The 21,744-nt window shown below is 38.4% G+C and overlaps 1 protein-coding gene across 5 annotated transcripts in view; it reads right to left on the reverse strand.

Moving 5' to 3' along the window:
- The window catches only part of COL25A1 (collagen type XXV alpha 1 chain), a 412,520-nt gene that overhangs the window by 36,810 nt on the left and 353,966 nt on the right, over positions 1–21,744 (reverse strand). For all 5 annotated transcript variants that reach the window (XM_043545532.1, XM_043545531.1, XM_043545529.1 and 2 more), the window contains exons 19-30: positions 19,546–19,608; positions 18,032–18,100; positions 16,959–17,003; positions 13,668–13,712; positions 12,228–12,305; positions 9,886–9,909; positions 8,337–8,381; positions 5,617–5,661; positions 5,244–5,324; positions 2,765–2,827; positions 609–659; positions 259–285 (exon numbers count right to left, since the gene is read on the reverse strand). In XM_043545532.1, coding sequence (XP_043401467.1) covers positions 259–285; positions 609–659; positions 2,765–2,827; positions 5,244–5,324; positions 5,617–5,661; positions 8,337–8,381; positions 9,886–9,909; positions 12,228–12,305; positions 13,668–13,712; positions 16,959–17,003; positions 18,032–18,100; positions 19,546–19,608 — 636 coding nt within the window. The remainder of the gene's footprint in view (positions 1–258; positions 286–608; positions 660–2,764; positions 2,828–5,243; positions 5,325–5,616; positions 5,662–8,336; positions 8,382–9,885; positions 9,910–12,227; positions 12,306–13,667; positions 13,713–16,958; positions 17,004–18,031; positions 18,101–19,545; positions 19,609–21,744) is intronic.

Genomic DNA, 21,744 nt, shown 5'->3' on the forward strand with positions numbered 1-21,744 from the left:
TCATAATCATAATTATAAAAATCTAGTCCAATTTATGCTCATGTGTAACACACACAAGCAATCATCATAAATTATTACAATTCAAAAATATCCTTTAACTTTTACTTTAGTATCTGCTTAAAGGCTTAAGAGTATCAGAAATATTTAACAAATAAATGAGACAAAGGACACAACATAGATGCATGCTTCACTATGGTTAACAAAGAACATAGCATGGCACATTACAGATTTAAGGAATCCAGGCAATTATTCATTTACCTTTGGGCCAGGCAGTCCATGGGGTCCCTGAAAATAAAGATTCCATCTTTAATGAAGAAAATAAAGGTTTGTTGCCTTTTCTAGGTACAAGTTGCACCTGCATTTTTCTTTTTACAAAATAAATTGCAAGTGCCAATATAAATAATTGCACCGCTAAGTACCCCATTGGGGGAACAAAACAGGGAAACACATTTATACCCACAATTAATTTCTCCGCTTCCTAAGAACTTTGGGTTAGGACCCAAATACAGATCCAAAATCCAGGGCTTGGGTCCATCTCTGATAGTCATGTACTCTCAGCACTTTTATTAAGCAAGCATTACAATGGAGAGAGGGAAAGAAAGACTTACCATAGGGCCTGGTGACCCATGCGGCCCTGGTGGTCCTGAGGGTCCTATGATCTACATATAGAAAATGAGGTCATTAGCTCTTGTAGTGAAGGGAATCTCCCTTGTAAATACAGGAAGTCAAACTCTTTCTCCCCAGCTCTCTGCTAACATCGTTTGCCACCATTCAGATGAAGAATACTGCAGAGTGCTGCAGTTGCTGGAGAGCACTTTAAAAAGTAACAGCATAACTTGCACATATATATGGCATCTTTAGCTTTGTACTTGGAGTGCTTCTCAGACTTGGCTATTATTCGCACTTAATGGACGGGGTATCTGAGGTACAGAGAGAAAAAAATGACATGTCCAAGGTCATACTTCAAGTCAGATGCGGAGCTACAAACAGAATACAGGGTCTCCTGACTCCCAGTCCTCCACTCAAACCATTAGATAACTTTAAAACACTAGCTAGTAGTAAACTTCTTCAAATGCTGTTGGCTCTTTTATTTTCTGGTACATATTCCCTGCTATACTTGCAATCTATATACTACAGGAATAGTGAAGAATGCTGTGATGCCATTCCCTGGTTCCTTTCCAATCCTGATCAATGGAAATAAAACTAAACAATTGAGCTTAAGTCTTGGGACATATCTAGATTGCCCTCTTCCTCCCTTTTTATTTGGTTTAGTCCAACAAGCACTACTTGCACAAATGTTCAGGCTTAATCCCAATGATGAAGTCATTACAACAGGTAATCAGGTTATTCAGTTTTCAGCATGTGTTCATTACATGTTGGTTTACTTTACTGATCCCACCAAATCCAGAAACAAGAATTTCATTCTGGTATTTATAATGTTTAACACCACTTCTCACACTGGGCTCAATCCAAAATAGCTATGAATTGTGACTTATGAGAGCAGTACTGAGCTACCAGGAGGGCTGCCGAGCAGCACAGCCAGTTCTAGGGATTAGCATATAGCACTAATCACTTTTCTAGCCAAACCTCTGAGGTTAAGTGTGGTGTCAACAAAGTAGGTTTTAAAATATAAAATAGGACGAAGAGAGAAGGGTTGATAATGGATGGTGGGAATCTGTCCTGGGAGTGGAGAGGACTGGGATGGAAAAGAAAACAAGGACAATTGCCATGGCTGTTTTTTCTGGGGGATAAGCCTTTTACAAAAACACTACTAGGAAATTCAGCAAGATCTTTGAGTTCCACACACACATAATGTTGGAAAGAAACTAATTGATTTTCCCTTCAGAGCTAGATTGAGACATTTGTGCTCTGTAGTGAGAAATGGGATCTAGAGATGCCAGGACAGGGAGCCAGCAACTCTTGAATTCTTATCCTAGCTCTAACATTGGCTGCCTGCTGTCTTGGGCAAGATGCTTAATCTCTTTGCTTCAGTTTCATGATCTATAATATTGAGCTAATGGTACTTACCTATATCACAGGAGCCTTGCGTGAGGTTTTTATTTATGTTTGTAAAATGTTTTGAAGAGCCACATACATGTCTGATACTGCAAACACTTACTCATGTGAGTAATCCTGAATATTTCCATGGGACTATTCATGCCAGTAAAGATGCACCCCTGAAGCCATTAGGGACCTGGTATAATGCTCAACCAAATCAATGGGAGTCCTTCATTTGACTTTAATGGGCTTTGGATTGGGGCCTACTATCATTATAGCCCTTTGGAGATCTGGTACTCACTGTACAAGGCTGACAGATAGATAAACAGATTGCTGAGACAAGAAATTCCCATCAATCTTATCTCTCTGTCTTATCTCGCTATGATTCAACACAAGAAGGGATGGTTTCTATTCTCAGTGAAGCCAATGGGAGTTTTGTCAATGACTTATGTAGGGGGTCTGGATTCTTATATAGTTTTTAAAACATAGTATAGGGCTAAGTTAGTAAACTAGTGACCTGCTTTCCAGAAGTCTGTATAGAGCAGTGATTCTCAAATTATTGTCCATCAGTGGTCTCCCTTGCCCACCGCGGTTGATCATAGAGTGAAACATTTAAAAAACCCCAAAGTAGGAAACTGTTGGGGTTGGTAGGAGAGATCATCCATGAAGGTCCCTCTTTCTCTCATATGAAGTGTCCCTCAGAATGAAAAGGTGGAGAACCACTGCTACAATAATGAGCACATCACAATAGCATGGCAAGACTTACAGAAGGACCTTGAGGACCAGGCAAACCAACATCTCCTTTTTCTCCTTTCATACCATTGGCTCCCTACAAAATCATTATAAAGAGTTATTAAACAATTTCTGTCTTATTAACAATTGAATTCACTGTAGAGAAAAGAACATTTTTGTAATTAAATATTTATGCTTTTCATAATAAAAGTTTTGCTTGTAACGGAATTGTATCTCTAACTGTCATGACTTTCATACTTGACACCATGTATTATAAATGTATGCTTATTGCAAAAACCCATGATAATAGCCAGTAAGCACTAGACTATCAAACAATTACAAATATTAATTTTAACATGCATGGTTAAAAATATAGATAGAGCAGACAGCAAGGAGTTTATTTAAAGTTCTTTGTATTGTAATTATACTGATTTCATTATACATTGTGGAGGGGTGTGTGTGTGTGTGTATACACACTCATTATTCATGATTAATGAATTATCAAAAAAAATAATCAGGATTAATCGCAGTTTTAATTGCACAGTTAAACAATAGAATACCAATTGAAATTTATGAAATATTTTGGATGTTTTTCTACATTTTCATATATATTGTAGTCAGTGTTGTAATTGAAATCAAAGTGTGTATTATTTTTTATTATTAATATTTGCACTCTAAAAATGATAAAAGAAATAGTATTTTTCAATTCACCTCATACAAGTACTTAGTGCAATCTCTTTGTCTTGAAAGCGAAACTTACAAATGTAGATATTTTTTGTTACATAACTGCACTCAAAAACAAAACAATGGAAAACTTCAGAGCCTACAAGTCCACTCAGTCCTATTTCTTGTTCAGCCAATAGCTAAGACAAGCAAGTTTGTTTACATTTACAGGAGATAATGCTGCCCTCTTCTTATTTACAGTGTCACCAGAAAGTGAGAACAGGTGTTCACATGGCACTTTTGTAGCTGGCACTGCAAGATATTTACATGCCAGATATGCTAAACAATCGTGTGGCCCTTCCTGCTTTGGCTACCATTCCAGAGGACATGCTTCCATGATGATGACACTCATTAAAAAAATGCGTTAATTAAATTTGTCACTGAACTCCTTGGGGGAGAATTGTATGTCCCCTGCTCTGTTTTACCTGCATTCTGCATATATTTCATGTTATAGCAGTCTCGGATGATGACCCAGCACATGTTCATTTTAAGAACACTTTCACGGTAGATTTCAGAAAATGCAAAGAAGGTACCAATGTGAGATTTCTAACTGGACCAAGGCTTAAGAATCTGAAGTGCCTTCCAAAATCTGATCAGGACAGGGTGTGGAGCATGCTTTCAGAAGTCTTAAAAAAGCAACACTCCGATGTGGAAACTACAGAACCCGAACCACCAAAAAAGAAAATCAACCTTCTGCTGGTGGCATCTGACTTAGATGATGAAAATGAACATGTCAGACCGTACTGCTTTGGATTGTTATCGAGCAGAACCCGTCATCAGTATGGATGCATGTCCCCTGGAATGGTGGCTGAAGCATTAAACAAGAAGTGGGCAGCGTTGTCTCCTGAAAATGTAAACAAACTTGTTTGTCTTAGCGATTGGCTGAATAAGAAGTAGGACTGAGTGGACTGCAGACTCTAAAATTTTACACTGTTTTATTTTTGAATGCAGGTTTTTTGTACCTCATTCTATATTTGTAAGTGCAACTTTCATCATAAAGAGATTGCACTGCAGTACTTGTATTAAGTGAATTGAAAAATACTATTTCTTTTGTTTTTTTACAGTGCGAATACTTGTAATCAAAAATAAATATAAAGTGAGCACCGTATACCTTTTATTCTATGTTGTAATTGAAATCTACATTTTGAAATATATTGAAAACATTCAAAAATATTTAAATAAATGGTATTCTATTACTGTTTAAGTACGATTAATTACGCGATTAATCACGATTAATTTTTTTAATCGCTTGACAGCCCTAGTATCTGTATGTATATATATACATATATATACACACACACTCACATACACCCCCCCAAACAAATATACATAGCATATATTATATAGATTTAAAATCCTTCTATAAACACAAAAATAGACTTTCTCTCCTTCAAGAATATGAGTCAGCCACTGAGATTCCCGGTATCAAGCTATTTCTTGTGTAATCAAGCAGCTCATTTCTCCTGAATGTTACCACATTTATTTTTGTCAAAGCACTGCTGTGATTGATGACTCTTACAATGGACAAATAAATTTGTTCAGCATACCAGTTAATCTACATCTTTCCACATGTTATTTGCCCATAAATAGAATGAAAAGTTCTGGCAAACAACTTTTGGTCTATTATTCATGCCTCCTCCTAGTCTAGAAATGGAACTACTAACACTTTCATTTTATGTTTTCTGCTACTTCTGAAACGTACAAACACTTAAGAATTACCAAATGTGGAAGATATCATTAAAAAACCCAAATTAGCTTTCAGATAAATTAAATTGATTTTGCAAACTTACTGGTAAGCCTGGGAGTCCAATTCCTCCCTTTTCTCCTGGCATGCCAGACTCACCCACGTCCCCCTTTGAGCCTTTAGGACCCTGAAAAATCATATATTTGTCATGAAAATGACTTATACAATGCTCACATGTCAATAAAATCCTGGATTTGTTCAAGGATAAACCAGTAAAACATAGAGTGACTTTTTGCCTCTGATAGGTATGAATTTATTATTGCATCACTGCATAGTCACTGCATGTGTCACATATGGCCATGTCATGTGACTATGAATTCTAAAGCCCACCCCTTCCACAATGTACAATAACGTTATTTCTAAAAAAAAGCCATTATTGTTCATAGGGTCTGGCCCTAGGTGATGTACTCATGATGTACCTGCTCCCCTTCAGCTCCTGGAGTTCCTTGGGATCCTGGTTCACCCTGTAAGACACAAGGTGGAATTGCGTTATCTTCCCTTATTACTCCAATTATTGGAGAGATTATGCTGTGCTAAGTAAATTATGTTGGTCAGTAATACCCCAAACCCCACACCTTAGCAGTGCATGACAGCACAATGAATGACGTAGGTGCATATTACACTGCAGAGAATAGGAGAGAGACATGTCATCTTGTTAAATATGTTGTGGAAGTTTATCTGCTATAGTATCTACATACACAGAATACTTACAATGGGCCCTGCCAACTAGATTGTGTAAGGCCCAGAAAGGGGTATAAATTGACTGCACACTGGCTAACTTACACAGGAGAAAAATTCCACCATCCTCCCAAAAAACACCCACTCTGCACCATTAAAGTCAAATGGGAGTTTGTCATTCATATCAATGAACATAAGATTAAGCTCATGATCAGTGGTTTAGGATGCTCAACAATGTTGTAGACAGCCTGGGTGAATAAATATGGACGACTCAGACCCTTTACATTTTCTTGCCTGGCTAATTTGATTGTGTCAGTCAACCAGGGAAGAGCCTCCCTGCCCCAGTAGAATGTGGGAAGATGCCCTGATTCCTGAATGTCATTCCCAAGGGAGGAGATGACATATAGGGGAGTTGGGGTCGGATCTTTGGTTCCAATCTCTTTAAGGCTGAATTCTGGTTTACCTTGGCTATTTCTGTGCGGGAAAGTATCCTCTTTGACAAGGAAGCCACGTTCTGCAACTGTAGCCCCAGAGTTTCAGAAACCCACCCCTGACTGGGAGCTGCAGAGACTCTGTAGGCTACACAGATCCTACTGAAATGTGTTTCTATGCCCTCACATATACTGTCCCTCACCAGTTTGTGAAAACCAGAAAGACAGTATTTTCTCACAAATGCTTGCATTGGCTCACTTACATCTATACTGGCATTTGGTGAAAAACCTTTAAATGCAAGAACAATTTTTGATAAACCAAAAATAATGCATTTTCCCATGATATCATGGGATGGGATGCATCATAAATTTAAAACAAATGGCATTGTTTCCAGTGTGGGCTGCACAAGAGAGTATTTGCTCTTCACGAGAGCTCATAATCACTGAGAGAGTTTGCTGCTACCCAAACAGGATATTCTGGAGGATACATTATATGATAAGCTCTTAAGAACTACAATAATTATCTCTTATTTAATCAGTTAGCTATCCTGCACCAGCTTCGGGAGGATCCACTGTTCACTCAACATATTCTGCTTTAAAAAAGAACAACCCCTTTGTAAGTGTAAGCAATTCATGATTTAGATTGTATAAACAGAGCCCCATTTGGAAAATGCATAGCATACAGCTCCTATATGCTGCATTTTAATGTGTGCATCATCATACAGAAAATATAGAGACTATTCGAATTTAACCAAATTTTGAATTGCAATTAATAAATGTTAGCTAATAAGACATCTTCTATATGAAAAATACATGTAGACAGAGAAACAGACAGCTAGACTCTGTTCTATTTTGTGTGGGTTTACTGGAGTGGAAGAGGGAACTTCCTCCACTCTTGCATTTCCCTGCAAATACAAGGCAGAATATAGTCTTAGTTGTCTTGAATGCCATATATGGCGTTGGCCTGATAATGCTCCACAGCACCAAAGAGATGGGATCAGTTGGCTTGGGGTTGCAGCCAGTCTCCTGGCACCCTGTGCACATATTGATCTTGGTGGCAAGTCAGGGGAGTAGAATATGCTGTTCCTTTTTGGAGCAGCAGTATAGCGTGCTGCAGGAATCAGTGTTTTTCTCTTTCTGGTGCATATATATGATATAAAAGCTGCATTAATCTGTCCCCATATTTTGGCAAGCACTTCCATGTACAGCCCCCAGTGCAGATTATTCCTGCCAGCCAAGAGTGTGAACAATCTGGATGTTGCTGTGTGCATGGGAGCCATTGTCTGGTGAAGTAGCTACTTCTAAAAGTATGTGGATCACCCTCCCTGACCACTAGGCCATACCTTGGGACCCTTGTCCACAGCAGAAGGCCTACAGAGCAACCTCAATGCAGAGTTGGGAGGGAACACCAGCACTGCACCACGTCGGCTGAGCATGGGTGATTTTCTGTTGGGCATCCATGCACAACACCCAACCAAAAGTGTACATATATTGAAATAAACATTTTATACTAACTAAGATGCATATCATGATATTAGTCCCATCATGTAATATTTCAAGTGTATATGCTCGTCTATACACTATATTTTATATATAAATGAACCACGTATGTAAGCAAATAAATAAGCAGAAAATTGGACTGTACATATAACATTTTTTGGTTCACTGGCAATTTTGAAAAATTGGAAAAAATCATTTTGGGTTAAATAAAACATTTTGTTTCATTTTTGAGCATTTTTTTCATTAAAAAAATTAAAGGAAATTTTGAGAGGAAAAGTAATTTGAATAAAAAAGTAGAAACATTTCATTTAGAAAATCTCAAAATGAAACATTTCAATTTTTATAGAATTTTGTTAGGTTCTTTTCTGACCAAAACAATTCGGTAAAATCAACATGCATTTGCAAAATGTTACAGTGTCATCCAATCTACATTTTTCACCGGAAAAAAGTTTCAGTCAAAAAATTTCACCCAGCTCTGCTAGTGAATTCCTGGACTTTTATAAGAAGATGTGTTAACTAAGAAAGATCACCTTTGGTCCTTGTGCTCCTTGAGGTCCGGGTGGCCCTGGTGGACCCTAGACACAGAAACAGAAACATCTGTTAGCTTTGAACCATCTAAGTTCTTGCAGAACATATCGGATACACATAAGTGTGAACGTCACCATTGTTAATAACACAACCAGTCTTTTTAAGAAAACTTTATTAACACGGGAAAAACCAACACCAGCTACAAACAGGCTGTTAATTTATGACAACTCTCAACAGACAATATGGAGTCACAAAAACCTGTGTTAAAATAACATTGCATGGTTATGGTTTGGAACTTATGAAGGGGCTGCTGCTCCTATTGATGGCAATGGCAAAGCTTCCATTGATTTCAGTGGGAACAAGACTGAATCCCAAAGTACGAAAAATGTAAAGCTGGCATCAGAGCCTACTGAAATCAATGGACAAACTCCTACTGACTGCAATGGACCTGGGATCAGGTCTGTTACTGCCTATTTCTACAAGGTACTGACCATCTCCCGAAAGGTGCTGAGCGTCTTTGAGAATGTTCAGTGCTTTGTGGGATGAGGCCATGAGTCATTAACTCATCCCCTTTTGTCTAGCAACTGTAGCAGAAACAGTCTAGATGATTGCTTACTGTTCTGAAAAGCTGCACAATGGGGGGATGCATTAAAAACACACAAATTCCATCACTATTATAACAACATTTACAAAGATGGCAAAACAGGCCTAATGAAAATGCTAGAGATAAACAATTAAACAAAAAAGGGAATAAATTAATTTGTTCAAATCTGCAGCTCCTTTGGAGCCTAATTCTCCAAAATTCTAAGTGCGTCCTATGACACACTGGGTCCCCTAAGTTTCTAGTGAAGTCAAAAACTCTGGCCCAATGTGTATAAACCTCCAGTGGGAGTCAGTGAGAGTGCAGGGCACAGAAAATACTCAGCACTCTGCAGGATGTGAGCTGTAGGTACTGGCAAAATTTCAGTATTTCATATGACAAGTTCTTTTAACAGTGTCTGACAAGAAAGAGAAGGAGAAATCCTCACACTAAATCCCTCTCCTATATTCCTGCTTATAAACTGAAATAGGCTACTTTTTAGGGGGAGAGGGGAAGGTGAACTCCTGTGTAAAGTTTTCACCCAATATGATTTAAAATAACTGAACTGTCTACCCTGAAAAATAAGGCTGACAACAGAAAGTTAACTGGTGCCCAATCCTACACTTCTTGCACACTCAGAACGCCCATTTAAATTAATGAGAGATTTGAGAACAGAGCAAATGAAGGATCTGGTGCACAGAGACAGCAATACTAAGAACCTTACATGTCTAATCTGTCTTGCACTTCTATCAATGGAGTTTTGTCATTATTCGATAGGAAAAGAATCTGGCCCTAGTTTTCAACAATATGTTCATTGTAAGGAAAAATGTAGTGAACAGACACATACATGATGATGAACAGGGTCAACATCAGATGAATGAAGATACATCCTAAATCAGCTGAATTATGAACATGCAACTACACAGAATAAAATAGCTACAAAGCACAATAAGTCATGCAGTAAGAATTACCGTGACAGTTAGGGTGGTAATCCTCTGTTGGCAAAATATATTAACAAAAGACAATGTTATCAGATGTGAATACTGAAATAAAATATTTCACTTGTTTAATAATGAACTTCACAGAATCTGTGCTGTGTCTGGGAGATCTGTATCTTACATGGGAGTTTTATATAAGTGAAGACTACAGGCTCTGGCTATAAAATTTTCAGGTCCAAATAAGATGTACCTTAACAACAGTAGAATTTGATGGGGGAAAACTTTTGGCTCCTATACATAGCTATATATTAATCTTCCACACCTCTCCTGTTCTAAGAGCTGTTATTTTGCCCAATATTTTGAGGTCTCTGCTGGTTCTGTGTCATTAACAAATACAATTCCCAGAGCTGTGATGCAGGTAGTAATAATGGTACACAAACCAAGTTGCTGATCCACAATATCAGCCATCTTAACTTCAGCTCCATTTAAAACATTTGGAGGAGGGGCAGATCAGTATTTTCATAATGGAAAAAGGGAAAATAGTTAGATTGGTAATTTTTTGTGTTTCAAAGAAGATAGAATAAAACAAAAAGTAGTGAAAATTCTCAAAAGGCAATACAAAATTACTTGGTTGTATTGTTTAAACATAGTCAGGGCTGAATTGTGTTTAATTTACTCATACAGGTTTTTTCATTGACAGCAATGTGACCACTTGCACAAATAAGGTAGGCAGTATTTAGTCATGAAAATGCTTTTACTATGTGTCAGCAAAGATGTTTATACATCTAATGTGTCTATCTAAATGTAAGATTTAGTCTTAATTCAGTTTAATACGCAGATAATCATACACTATTTTATAGATAATTGCACAATAAAGAACATTTTTTATAAAACTAGAATCATATCAACACAAGTTAACTTTGGAACCAAAATCTCTAGCAGATGGCATTTTATATGGTGGTGCATTTGCATTCATCCTATATATGGAAGTATTTAAAGAATTTTAAAATGGAAGAAAAATTCAATTCTGCTAATTTACAGGACAAATAACTAAATTAATTATACCAAATGCAGTAATTTACAGTTTTCACATTCATTTCTAGCTACATATTTAATTTAATTTTCAGTGTTCATTTCTTACTATATATTTAAAATTTTAATACGTAAAGCACCTGATCCTGCAGTTCCTCCAAAGGTAAAATTTCCACTTCAGCTATTCGCTTTTGTCTCTGTGAGGACTAGGAGCAGACCCAAAGAGAGACTCACTTATGTATTTTGTGTCTGGTCCTCTAAGTCAAAGATACATAAACTCTGCAGGGTTCTTGCTTGAACTGTGGTGATAATTTCTATATCATCGTTTTCTGTGTTGATGGACTAAGATGTCTCATTTTCCAGTGACACATGAAAAGCAATGGGAGGCACGAACTCGAACAACTGTAAATTGGTCTGAGTCCTCCAGGCTTCTTTATGATGTCTTCCCAAATTGAATAAAAATTCATTCAGACAGAGGGACTGGATCCTGTGAACTCTGTCAACTTCTACTTACATTCTGAGAGGTACTGAGAACCCACTGAACACTGAAAATTCCTACAAACTCCTATTTAAGTTATAAGTCCCAGAACCTCCAAGAATTTGGCACAATGAAAATTGCGGGTGAGTGCTTCCATCTCATAGGACTGAACTGGTAGTTAGCAAGACCACCAAATACTGTTCTCATAGCTTGCAAGTCACCCTGGTACACTTGGCTTTCATGTGAACATTCACTCACCCTTTTTGTAAAACACTTATTTTTCTAGGGCTGAGTAAATAAGGTGGCCAATGCTTAAGTCTATTTAATATATTTACTGCTAAGGATCCTAATTCAGGATGCTGATTGAATCCACAGCTTGCTAATGGAGTCAAGTGAGTTGGTTTCCAAACCTCAAAGTTTCTGCTCTTTACATTTTGTGGAAAGAGTAAGAGGAGGAGGAGGAGAAGAAAAAGAAAAAGACAAAGAGAGACGGTCAATATTATTCTACTTGAACTGAAAAGCAGACACTTCTGTGGGATCTGTGTAAGTGGTTTATTAGATGAATTCAGCACTAAAAGCTGTGGAGCCAGCAATGAATCAGTTCTGTCCTCATCAGATGATGTCAATACAGTCCAAGGAACATATACAGCTAATTCCTTCACCACTGCATCCAGGAAACTCTTTGTCTAACACCAGCAAGAAAATCTAGCTTCCAAGCACAAGAGATTCCTAATTAATATTTCCAGCAAATCTTTAAGATACTATGGTGGAGTAATTTCATGTCCTGTGCAAAACAAAAGTATAATTATGCCAAAGAGTTGTTCTTTCAATATTTAATTATTTGAGCTTCTTTATGCTCACATACCTGCAGAGCTTCATGGATATTGCCATTGTAGTCAATTATCTCTGTTGCACCTTGATCTCCCTTTTGTCCAGGCGGGCCCTGTAACATATCCCCCAAACACTACATTATTTGAATCAAGCACACAAACTCTTAGTGACTGATTGTTCTATCCTAGTCTCTCTTAGTCTGTCTGAGACTGTTTCATTCTATAATCAGCATTTGTTTGAAAGATCTCCCTGAGCTGAAAAGTTCAGGGTTGCTAAGATCCAGGTTTTGGTTGGCCCACGACAGAGATGAGAACCAGAAGCAAAGTTTAGATCTGAATCTTGTGTCTCCATTTGGGCCCCATAACTCATTATTTTCTTTCTCATATTTTTATATTTTAATTAAAGAGGTTTTCAGAAGCATCAAACTCATTCTATGAAAAGAAATATTGACCCAAGCCTCTTTCACATTGCAGCTGAGTCTGTGCTAGCAACAATGTTATTTAAACACAATTATTGTAAGCATGTTTTCTGTACGGTTTCCATGACGTACTGTAGAGAAGGGTTGTTTTCTGACACTTCCACTATTTATTCATTCACATTTGTTCCCTGAACTTTTTTGTAGATCTTGGTACAGTACATTTTATCATTTTATAGCATTTTCAATAAATCACAGACTGCAAAAGTTAGTCTAAAGCCAAAGGTTGTTTTAAGAGGAACAAACATTTTAAAAAACATAAATATGAATGAGTAAATCATAACACAGTGAATTGTGCTCCAAACAGTAACACCGATATATAAAACTATTTAGATAAAACACTGAAAGAAGGTACTGTGTCAGGCCTACTCTCTTGGATCATTCAAGTAAAAACCACACCCCACCTATGAAATTTTGCAAATCTCAAACATCATCGTCCAATCCAGAATCCCGCTATCCTCTCAGGCAGCTTCCCAATCGACTCTCTCCCTTCCTTAGAGAAAGTCTGGGGGAGAGGGGATCTTCCAGAAAGGTGGGATCCAGACAATTTAGGGATTTTATAGGATAGATCCATACCAACACTTTAAACTTCACCTGGAAATCAAGTGATTGCCACAGCAGAGCAAATATTTGCCAAACAGCATTGAAGGATGACTAATCTTCTATGCAGTGTTGCTGTAGCTGTGTCGATTCCAAGACACTAGAGTGACAAGGTGGGTGAGCTCACACAGAGCTCAAAAACTTGCCTCTCTCACCAACAGAAGTTGGTCCAGTAAAAGATATTACTAATCTTCTAGGCATCTAGAGTATGATTTATAACATAGATTTCCCTGTTGATGCTGAACTCCTGTTAGAAACCCTCTTCATGCCACACCTATGTCAGCAACAATCATGTTTAACCATAGCTGGTGCTAACTCGCTTTCACCTGTAGCTGTTGACGTGGCCTACGTGTAACAATTGAGATTCCCATTGGACAGGTTAAAATGAAGTACACTTACCCTAGGACCTATTGCTCCTGAATCACCTTTGTCTCCAGGATGACCCTATGGAAAATTAATATTCGTAAGCAAAAAAATATAAACAATCTGTCCAATAGTTTTTATTGTTGGTAGTTTAAATATTTTTATTACCGTCCAAGTTGAGCATATACTTTATTTTAAAAAACAAAACAAAAAAACTTGACATGGGTTTATAAACCAATAGAATATGGGTTTTAGTTACATAGGGATAATTCCACTGAAGTCAATGGAACGTAAGGATTGAGACTGTTGCAACTGCGAACAGAGTTTGGCTCTTTGTATGTAGCATTTACTATATAATGCATTACTGGGGTTGCTTTGGAAATAACAAAGGATCAAATAAAAGGCAGACTGCAAATTCAGTCATTTAAACAACTTCCCCATTCTTGATAGCATGGATACCCCACTATCAGAAGCTTTACAAGAAAGCTCAAGGGGTAAATCACTCAGGGTATGTCTACACAGCAATTAAACATTTGTGGCTGGTCTGTGTTGCTGACTCAGGCTCACAGGGCTTGAGCTGCAGGGCTGTAAAATTATGGTGTAGATGTTTGGGACCCTCTCCCCTCACAGAGTCCCAGTGTCCAAATTTCAACACTGCAATTTTACAGCCCCATAGCGCAAGCCCTGTGAGCCTGAGTCAGCTGACATGGACAAGCCACGTGTGTTTAACTGCTGTGTAGACCTACCCTCAGCAATTGCCACACAACTTCTTCAAAAGGGATTTTTCAAACCACACATGCATTTCTTTCTGTGCTCATTATTCCCATTGGGGTTGCAGAACTTCTCTCCTCAGCCACTGCTTCTCTTACCACCACATCATCGTTGTCAACATGTAATGATTTCTTTGCCCTAGTATCCCAGATGGAATAAAGATCTTTACCATCTCACTCATCTTTTTCCTCCTGGCTGTCACTAATAAGCTCAGAGGGGTGGAGAAAACTTTATCCATAAGGGCAAACTCTGTGAGTGAACCTTGTCTTCATAACCTGAAATCTAGTGCTTGGGACTTATTTCACTTTCACGGTCACTTTCACAACAAGCTTTCTTGTTTGTCAGTAGTGTCAGTAAATTCAATTAAATACTGCTACTCTTACTCCTGTTTGGATCTATACTTGCTTTTGCGATTCTGGTATGGACAAGGATTATTAATTCACTGATGATACGAGAAGGGTGCATATGAGAAAAAAAGAGAGGTGCATAGTGGGAGGAGATACTAACATTTCTGCCATCTGGCTCTATATCCCATGTCATCTTCTCTGCAGCAGGAGAGGACTGGTGGACATGTGGCTAGGGCACTGGCGTATTGCTTAAAAATCTGAGTTCATTTCCCTGTTCTTCCACACAGTTCCTGTGTAACTCTGGGCAGTCACGTAGCCCCTCTGGGCCAGATTTCCAAAGGTATTTAGATGCCTAAAAATGCAGATGGGTCCCTTGATAGATTTTCAAAAGTGCTCAGGTGACTAAGTCCCATTGGGAATTAGGTGACTAATCTGCTCAGGCACTTTTGAAAATCCCACTGTGCACCTTTCTGCATCTTTAGGTGCCTCAATACCTTTGAAAACTGGTCAGCTGTGCCTCGGTGGCCTTTCTCTGAAAGGGGAATAAAAATAATACTTCTCTATCTCATTGCGATGTTGTGTGGATACCCACCAGAATATCAGGGAGGTGATCAGATACTACAATGATGGAGGTCTCAGAAATAGTGCTTATCATCTCTCTCTTGATAAGCTAACACCTTTATCAACCTCCCGCCCCTCCCAAGGGCTCCCTTTTGTAAAAGTCAATGCTGACAACCTATGGGTGAAAAGTGCTACTAAGATCATCCTGCACACACTGAATTTAGTGGTGAAAATTCCATTGACTTGGTGTAGGATCAGGCACTAAGGCCAGGTCTACACTACAAAGTAAAGTTGACCTAACTTACGTCAGCATACAGCCGCCACAGTAATTACATTCCCTGCGCACGTCTACACTTTGCTTCTTGTGTCGGCGGTGCACGTCCTCAACAGGAGTGCCTGTTTCGATTGTGGGATGGCTCCTGAAAGCCAGTAACAGCCAACGGAAGCAATGTGTTCTACACTCACGCTGTGTCAATCTAATTACATTGACCTTGACTCCACACTGCTTGTGGAAGTGGTGTTATTAAGTTGGTGTGGCAGGCGAGTTACATCAGTGGGAGCAAAAATTAAGTGTAGACACTTCCATAGTTACATTGACCTAACTCTGTAGTGTAGACAAGACCTAAAAAAACCACATTATTCTGTGAATAATATTCCAGTGGAGACCAAGTTCCTCAGCACAAGGAGGAAAAGAAATCAGGAGTATTTAATTGTTGTTTACACCACCTTTGTTCTGTGAACCACTTTTTATATTTTATTATTCATTATGAGCATATGCTTAACTTTGTGAAGTCAATGGGACTGAAGCACTTACTTAACTTTAATTGTGTGCTTATGTGTTTTGCCAAATGGAGATATACTGCCAATTGAGGGTTGACATTGCAAGCAATATAGAAATGATTCTCAGCACAGCTTTGTTCTCTCAAAGTCATTTGATTAAACAAAAGAATAAATATTCCAGTTTTATTTTGTGTGGACCCCATAGTATAAACTGGCAGACACTAGTAAGATTTTGCAAAAAATATTGCAAATCCATTGAAAATTTTTACTTTCACTGATTTTGTATACACTATGGTATTGAAGCTTTAACTTTTTGCCAAGGTCCTTGGTAGTTTTTCAACTACCTAGAAGACAAATCTGAGAGACCCAAGCCTGGTACATCTCATTGCCCAAGATTCAAAATAAACAGCCACGAACCCCCCTACAAAACATCAGCAGAATAACAATAAGAAATTATATTTAAATCAAATACTTTTCAATGGCTATTGGATCAGCAAAAAGTAGAAAGTACCAATTTTAACAGCTCTTTCCTCCAATCCCAAAGAAAAGGGATTAAAACACAACCGTCAAACAGAGAGAGATAAAGCAGGTACATGGAAAAAGAGAACAGACAAAAAAGAGACTAATCATTTTAAGATGTTACAACGGAGAAAGAAAGAGTACAATCATGGTGTACAAAATATATAGCACTTGATTCTGCAGACCTTACAGTTAAAAAGCCCAGTGAAATCCCTGGGAGTTTTGCTTGTATGAAGACTGCAGGATCAGTTATCATTTCTTTCTAGATCAAAGTTGATGTGATATTACTAATAATTTGCCCTGGAAATCTTCATGTTACACCAAAAGAGGCAATTCAGTTGACACTGACCTTTGACCCCTTTGGGCCTCTAGTTCCAGATTCGCCTGATTTCCCCTGTGTGAGGAAGACATAGAAGATGGGCAGAAGAAAAATGAGAGAGAAAGGAAAGAGCAGAGGAAAAGAGAAATTAGTTCTGGCTATTAGTAGTAGAGAGCAGTGGAAACACTTTATTTTCTATGAACAACCTCATGAATCCATCTAGTTTAGCACCCAGAATAATGAATTAGTATCAATGCGCTCACACTGTCAGTTCCCTTCTTCCACAGGAATTCCACCAACTATTCTCTTACTGATTCTTGCAGACGGCTGGCACAAATAATTTTGCCTTGCAGGGGGTGCCAACGGTACTGCTAGGCCCACCAAGAACTGAGAGGTTAATAGACCCGCTAAGTGTTTACAGGATAGTACTGCTAAAACAAAGTGTTACCACAACAGTTTTCCCAGGAAGTACAGATGAATAAAAATCTACCTGACAGAGAAGCCGGACTACCATTTAAAGATATGCTAAGAGTAGAAAACTCAATCACCAATCCAGTAGAAAATGCTCGGAAGATATTCAAATGTATTGAGGATTATTTCTTTATTTTTGTTACAAAATTAGAAAACAAGAAGCAAAATGGATTTTCTCTGAACTTGAAAGGTCATAGTGTTCAAAAAGCTCAAACTAGGGTGCTTATAGACACATCAGGGGAGAGCTTCATCTTTTGTCAATTGCCATAGCTCCATCACAATTTATACCATCTGAGGATCTGTCTCCTTCAGTCCAAATAATGGATTCCACTTAGGGCCTAATTCTGCAGTTCTGAACCTTATCCTACCACTGAGTTCTGGACTAAACTGTAGGTATGTCTACACTGCAGCAGGAGATATAATTTCCAGCTCAGGCAGATGTCCACACACTAGCTGTGATTGATCTAACACACTAAAAATAGCAGTGTAGCCATGGTGGCAGAGGCTAGCTGCCTGACTAGTAACAGTGTACAGGGATGAATTTACCTTGTTCTCCTTTAAAGCTCATTTGCAAAGTTTTGTTCTGGTTATTTGAAGCAATTATTGAAATGCCAGTGTTAAATCAGGCTGACCTTTGGCCCAGGAACTCCAGGTTCACCTCGCTCACCCTTTCCAGGAGGCCCTGCTTCTCCTCTTTCACCCTGTCAAAGATTACAACACACATGTATGTACGCATCACAAACCACAGGCAACCTTTAGTATAGAACAAAGTCAGTTCAGAAAAACTAAATAGGATGTACTTTCAAGCTCATCTGAGAGCTAATAATGAGATGGAGAACATTTTTCCTAGGTAAATTTGCAGCATTCCTGAAAGCAGAAGTGGATGTTTTCTGTAACTTAATCTGAGTCATTTTCTGTTGAACAAGACTGTATTATCTGAGAAACAGTATGTAACAAAAGACCAGAATAAGACATAGACCGAAGGGAGCAAAGTTAAAGTAGTGCTGCCTCTTACTTCCCTTCTCACAATCCTGGGGTGAGTTAGTTCCAGTGATCTAAATGAGTGTAGGTCATGTGATGGGTAAGAAATGAAGAGGTGGCTTTTTAGGAGCCTATTGGCAGCCGGTGTAGCAAACAAATCACTTTTGCTGGCTCACCCTGGTTAGGTGAGCAGCTGTATTCTGCACAAGTGAGAGCTGTGGAGTGCTTTTCACACTTCGCCCATGGTAAAGTTCATTGTAGTAGTCACATCTAGAAGTAATACAGGTGTAGAATACTGAGTTGGGTCTGCATTTAAGGGGTGGGGATGGCTAATGAAGCAATTAGGGACTCTAGAAGCCTAGGAATAAATCATGTCCTCTCGTAGAAAAGGACAGAAACAGCACCACTCCATAGTTAAGATTGAAACTTTCCATTCAAAGCTTGTTTTGCATTCTCCAGCATTACCTTAAAACACATACATTTTAAAAATGGAAAGCTGGCTTCAGAATTGGTCTGGAGTTCTGTTTTTTTCTTCCAAATCTGAAGTGAATGGGACAATAGGTTCACTAAATTTGGCTCTCAATTGGTGAGTCCACAAGACTTCAAAAATTCTTTTAACTTTATTTCCCACTCAGTTGCAAAAGAACAGACAGAAGGAGAGAGGAAGAACAATGTTTTTATTAATGGATTTATATATTCAAGATCTAGTGCACAGGATCAAATGTTCATTGCTTGGAGTCCATTTCTTAATAGTTATTAAGATAGATTGTCCATACTGGCATGTTGGCTCTCATGGCCTAATTTAGGCATTTGGTAGCTTTAGAGAGGCTATGTTGACTAAGGCAGCTAAGGAGCTTGAGACGGCTATGAATGATTAAGTATTCTGACTTTCTGGTTTTCTCAGGGCACGCTGCAGGCCAATTTAAAGTAACCTGGGTACCCAAAGCATTAATTTTAATATTTCCAAATTTTGGGCATACTTTAAAGTTTTAACCTGAACTCTAAACTTTTTGGCAGTTTTTTTTTACAAGTACCCCATTCTTATAAGGATTTTCATCCTTAAATGACTGATTATAGACCCTCAACTTCACTAACTTTTTTTTGGTCATTAACACAAAAGAATCCAATATAATATGGACGAGTGTGTGGGAGAAGCTAAACTTACCTTTGTTCCTGGTAACCCTGGTAATCCAGGTTCTCCCTGTGGACCAATGAAACCTGGTTCACCCTTTAAAAGATGAAAGCATATTAGATTATTCTTCATTTAATTGAAATTTATTACAATAAAATCAGTTTACTTTTAATAGTATTTTCCCTGATCCTTCGGGCTTTCCAGCTGTGATCCAACAACTATAGAGAGATTAATTAGGGATGATTAATTAATCAGGGATTATTTCCATCAGCATACTTCTTGGAGCAAAGCTTCATGTAGTTTGAGAAAAACAAACTTGAAAGCTGCAAATCTTGTTTTTATGAAGCTAAGGACGGTTAACATGACCCTAGATTATGCTGCAATTTATCAAACAAAAATCCACCATGGCAAGACTAACATCATGGTGGATTCAGGGAGTAGATGGGGTGGAGTAGGTGGGCTTTCATTCCCTGTGCCCTCCCTGCCCATTTATCTGCAGACCGGAATAACAGGTAAGTAGCCCCTGCTCTCTCCCATCATGGTCAGTCGCAATCTGAACACAGCTGAGTAGGGAGTAAGGAGGGTCTTGTCCCCTCTCACTCCCCTGCATGTCTAAGGAACAGCAGTGACAATCACGTCCTAGATTAGCAACTACACAAAGTTTTAAATAACTCTGTATGGTCTGTAAGGGACAAACCATATGTTTTTCTTTACAGGCTCTTCCTGAATGAGGCCTCATGGTTCCTAGCATTACATTTTCCCCCATGAATCTGAATCAAGAAGAGGTTTAGCTACCAGCCATCATGAGTGCAGGTGGCCAAAATACTACTGAGCTAACAATCGCTTTTTAAAAAAATGTTCACATATAAGTTTTAGTGGTATCCCCGGAATCTAAGAACGAAAATTCTACTTGGCTCTATGCAGACTGATTCTTCTGGGCGCTGAGCACTCTCAACCCCTGCTGAAGTCAGTGGGAGTTGAGGAAGAACAGCACCTCACAGCAGCAGATCATTAATGGCTTCATTTAAAAGAAATCACAAACACTTGCTATTTTAAATACCTAGAATGACAGACACATCCATATTCCTTGTTTACAAAATTATTTACATTGATAAAGGGAGACATATAGTTAAATAACATTTAATTCCAATTAGAAAATAAAGGGAAGTATCAACTTGCTCATCGGCATGGAATTACAGGTATGGTGCACTGGTGAGAAAAACAGTGCAGGTTATGAACTCAGGGAGGTTTCTTGCATATTTACATATGAAAATCACTGCTATCATTGATCAATGTACCACTGGTGGTATGAAATAAAGGCCAGCATATCTGCTAAAGCACAAAAACAGAGAGAGGGGCAGCGAGGAAATTAGTAGGAAATAAATAATGCAGAAGCATGTATTTCTTAATGAGGTTAGAGGGTATGTTATAACAATAAAAATAATCCTATAGTTCACATGCTGTCTTTGTAATGTAACTGTGTTAGTGCATACCAGTGAGAGTAACCTTTGGGTATTCACTGTGGAAGGAGGCATTCCCTTTTAATGAAAAAAGCACTTCGCCTCCACAGCCATGGCATTTCAATAATTTATTTTAAAATGAGGAAGGAGCTTGACAGCTCAAAATTATTTTACAGCACACCAACACAAACTATCACCTGGTCAACTTGGCGGATTTATTACTTGACCTCTTAATTATGATTTCTAGGGGAAGAAACAAGTACTGATTCCATGACCCAACTTCTGTCTATCAGTGGCCAGGCTTAGAACTGTTATACAAAGATCTTAACAAAAAAGCTTTTGGGTTGAATTCTGGCAGAGCATTGTGCATAGGCTCATACCAGAAACTTCATACACTGTAAAAGGAGTGCTGGCAAAATCTTTCCACTGCAGTCCGAGCCTTCCCCCAAGCCTGGAGAGAGATTGCTCTACAGGTGCTTTGTACCAGAAAACATGGAGGATATTGTAAGAGGTCTGTGGTTTTACTTCCATGATCTGAGAGTGCAGGGTTTATATCGAGACCTGCTTTAATATTTTATCAAAATAGTTTTCTATAAATTGTGTAATATCCTTGGGCCTGGGATAGTTGTAGTGAGAAAATCGAAGTACATAAAAGGCTTCCACTTTCTCTCTTTATCTGCAAAGCTCAGCCCATCATATTCCTACTTTCCTTCTGGAGCAAGGCATAAGGGTGAGGCATTAATCTGTACAGATACAGAACTATAACCCTGAC

The sequence above is a fragment of the Chelonia mydas genome, chromosome 4 (assembly GCF_015237465.2).
Source record: "Chelonia mydas isolate rCheMyd1 chromosome 4, rCheMyd1.pri.v2, whole genome shotgun sequence".
NCBI classification, from domain to species: domain Eukaryota; kingdom Metazoa; phylum Chordata; order Testudines; family Cheloniidae; genus Chelonia; species Chelonia mydas.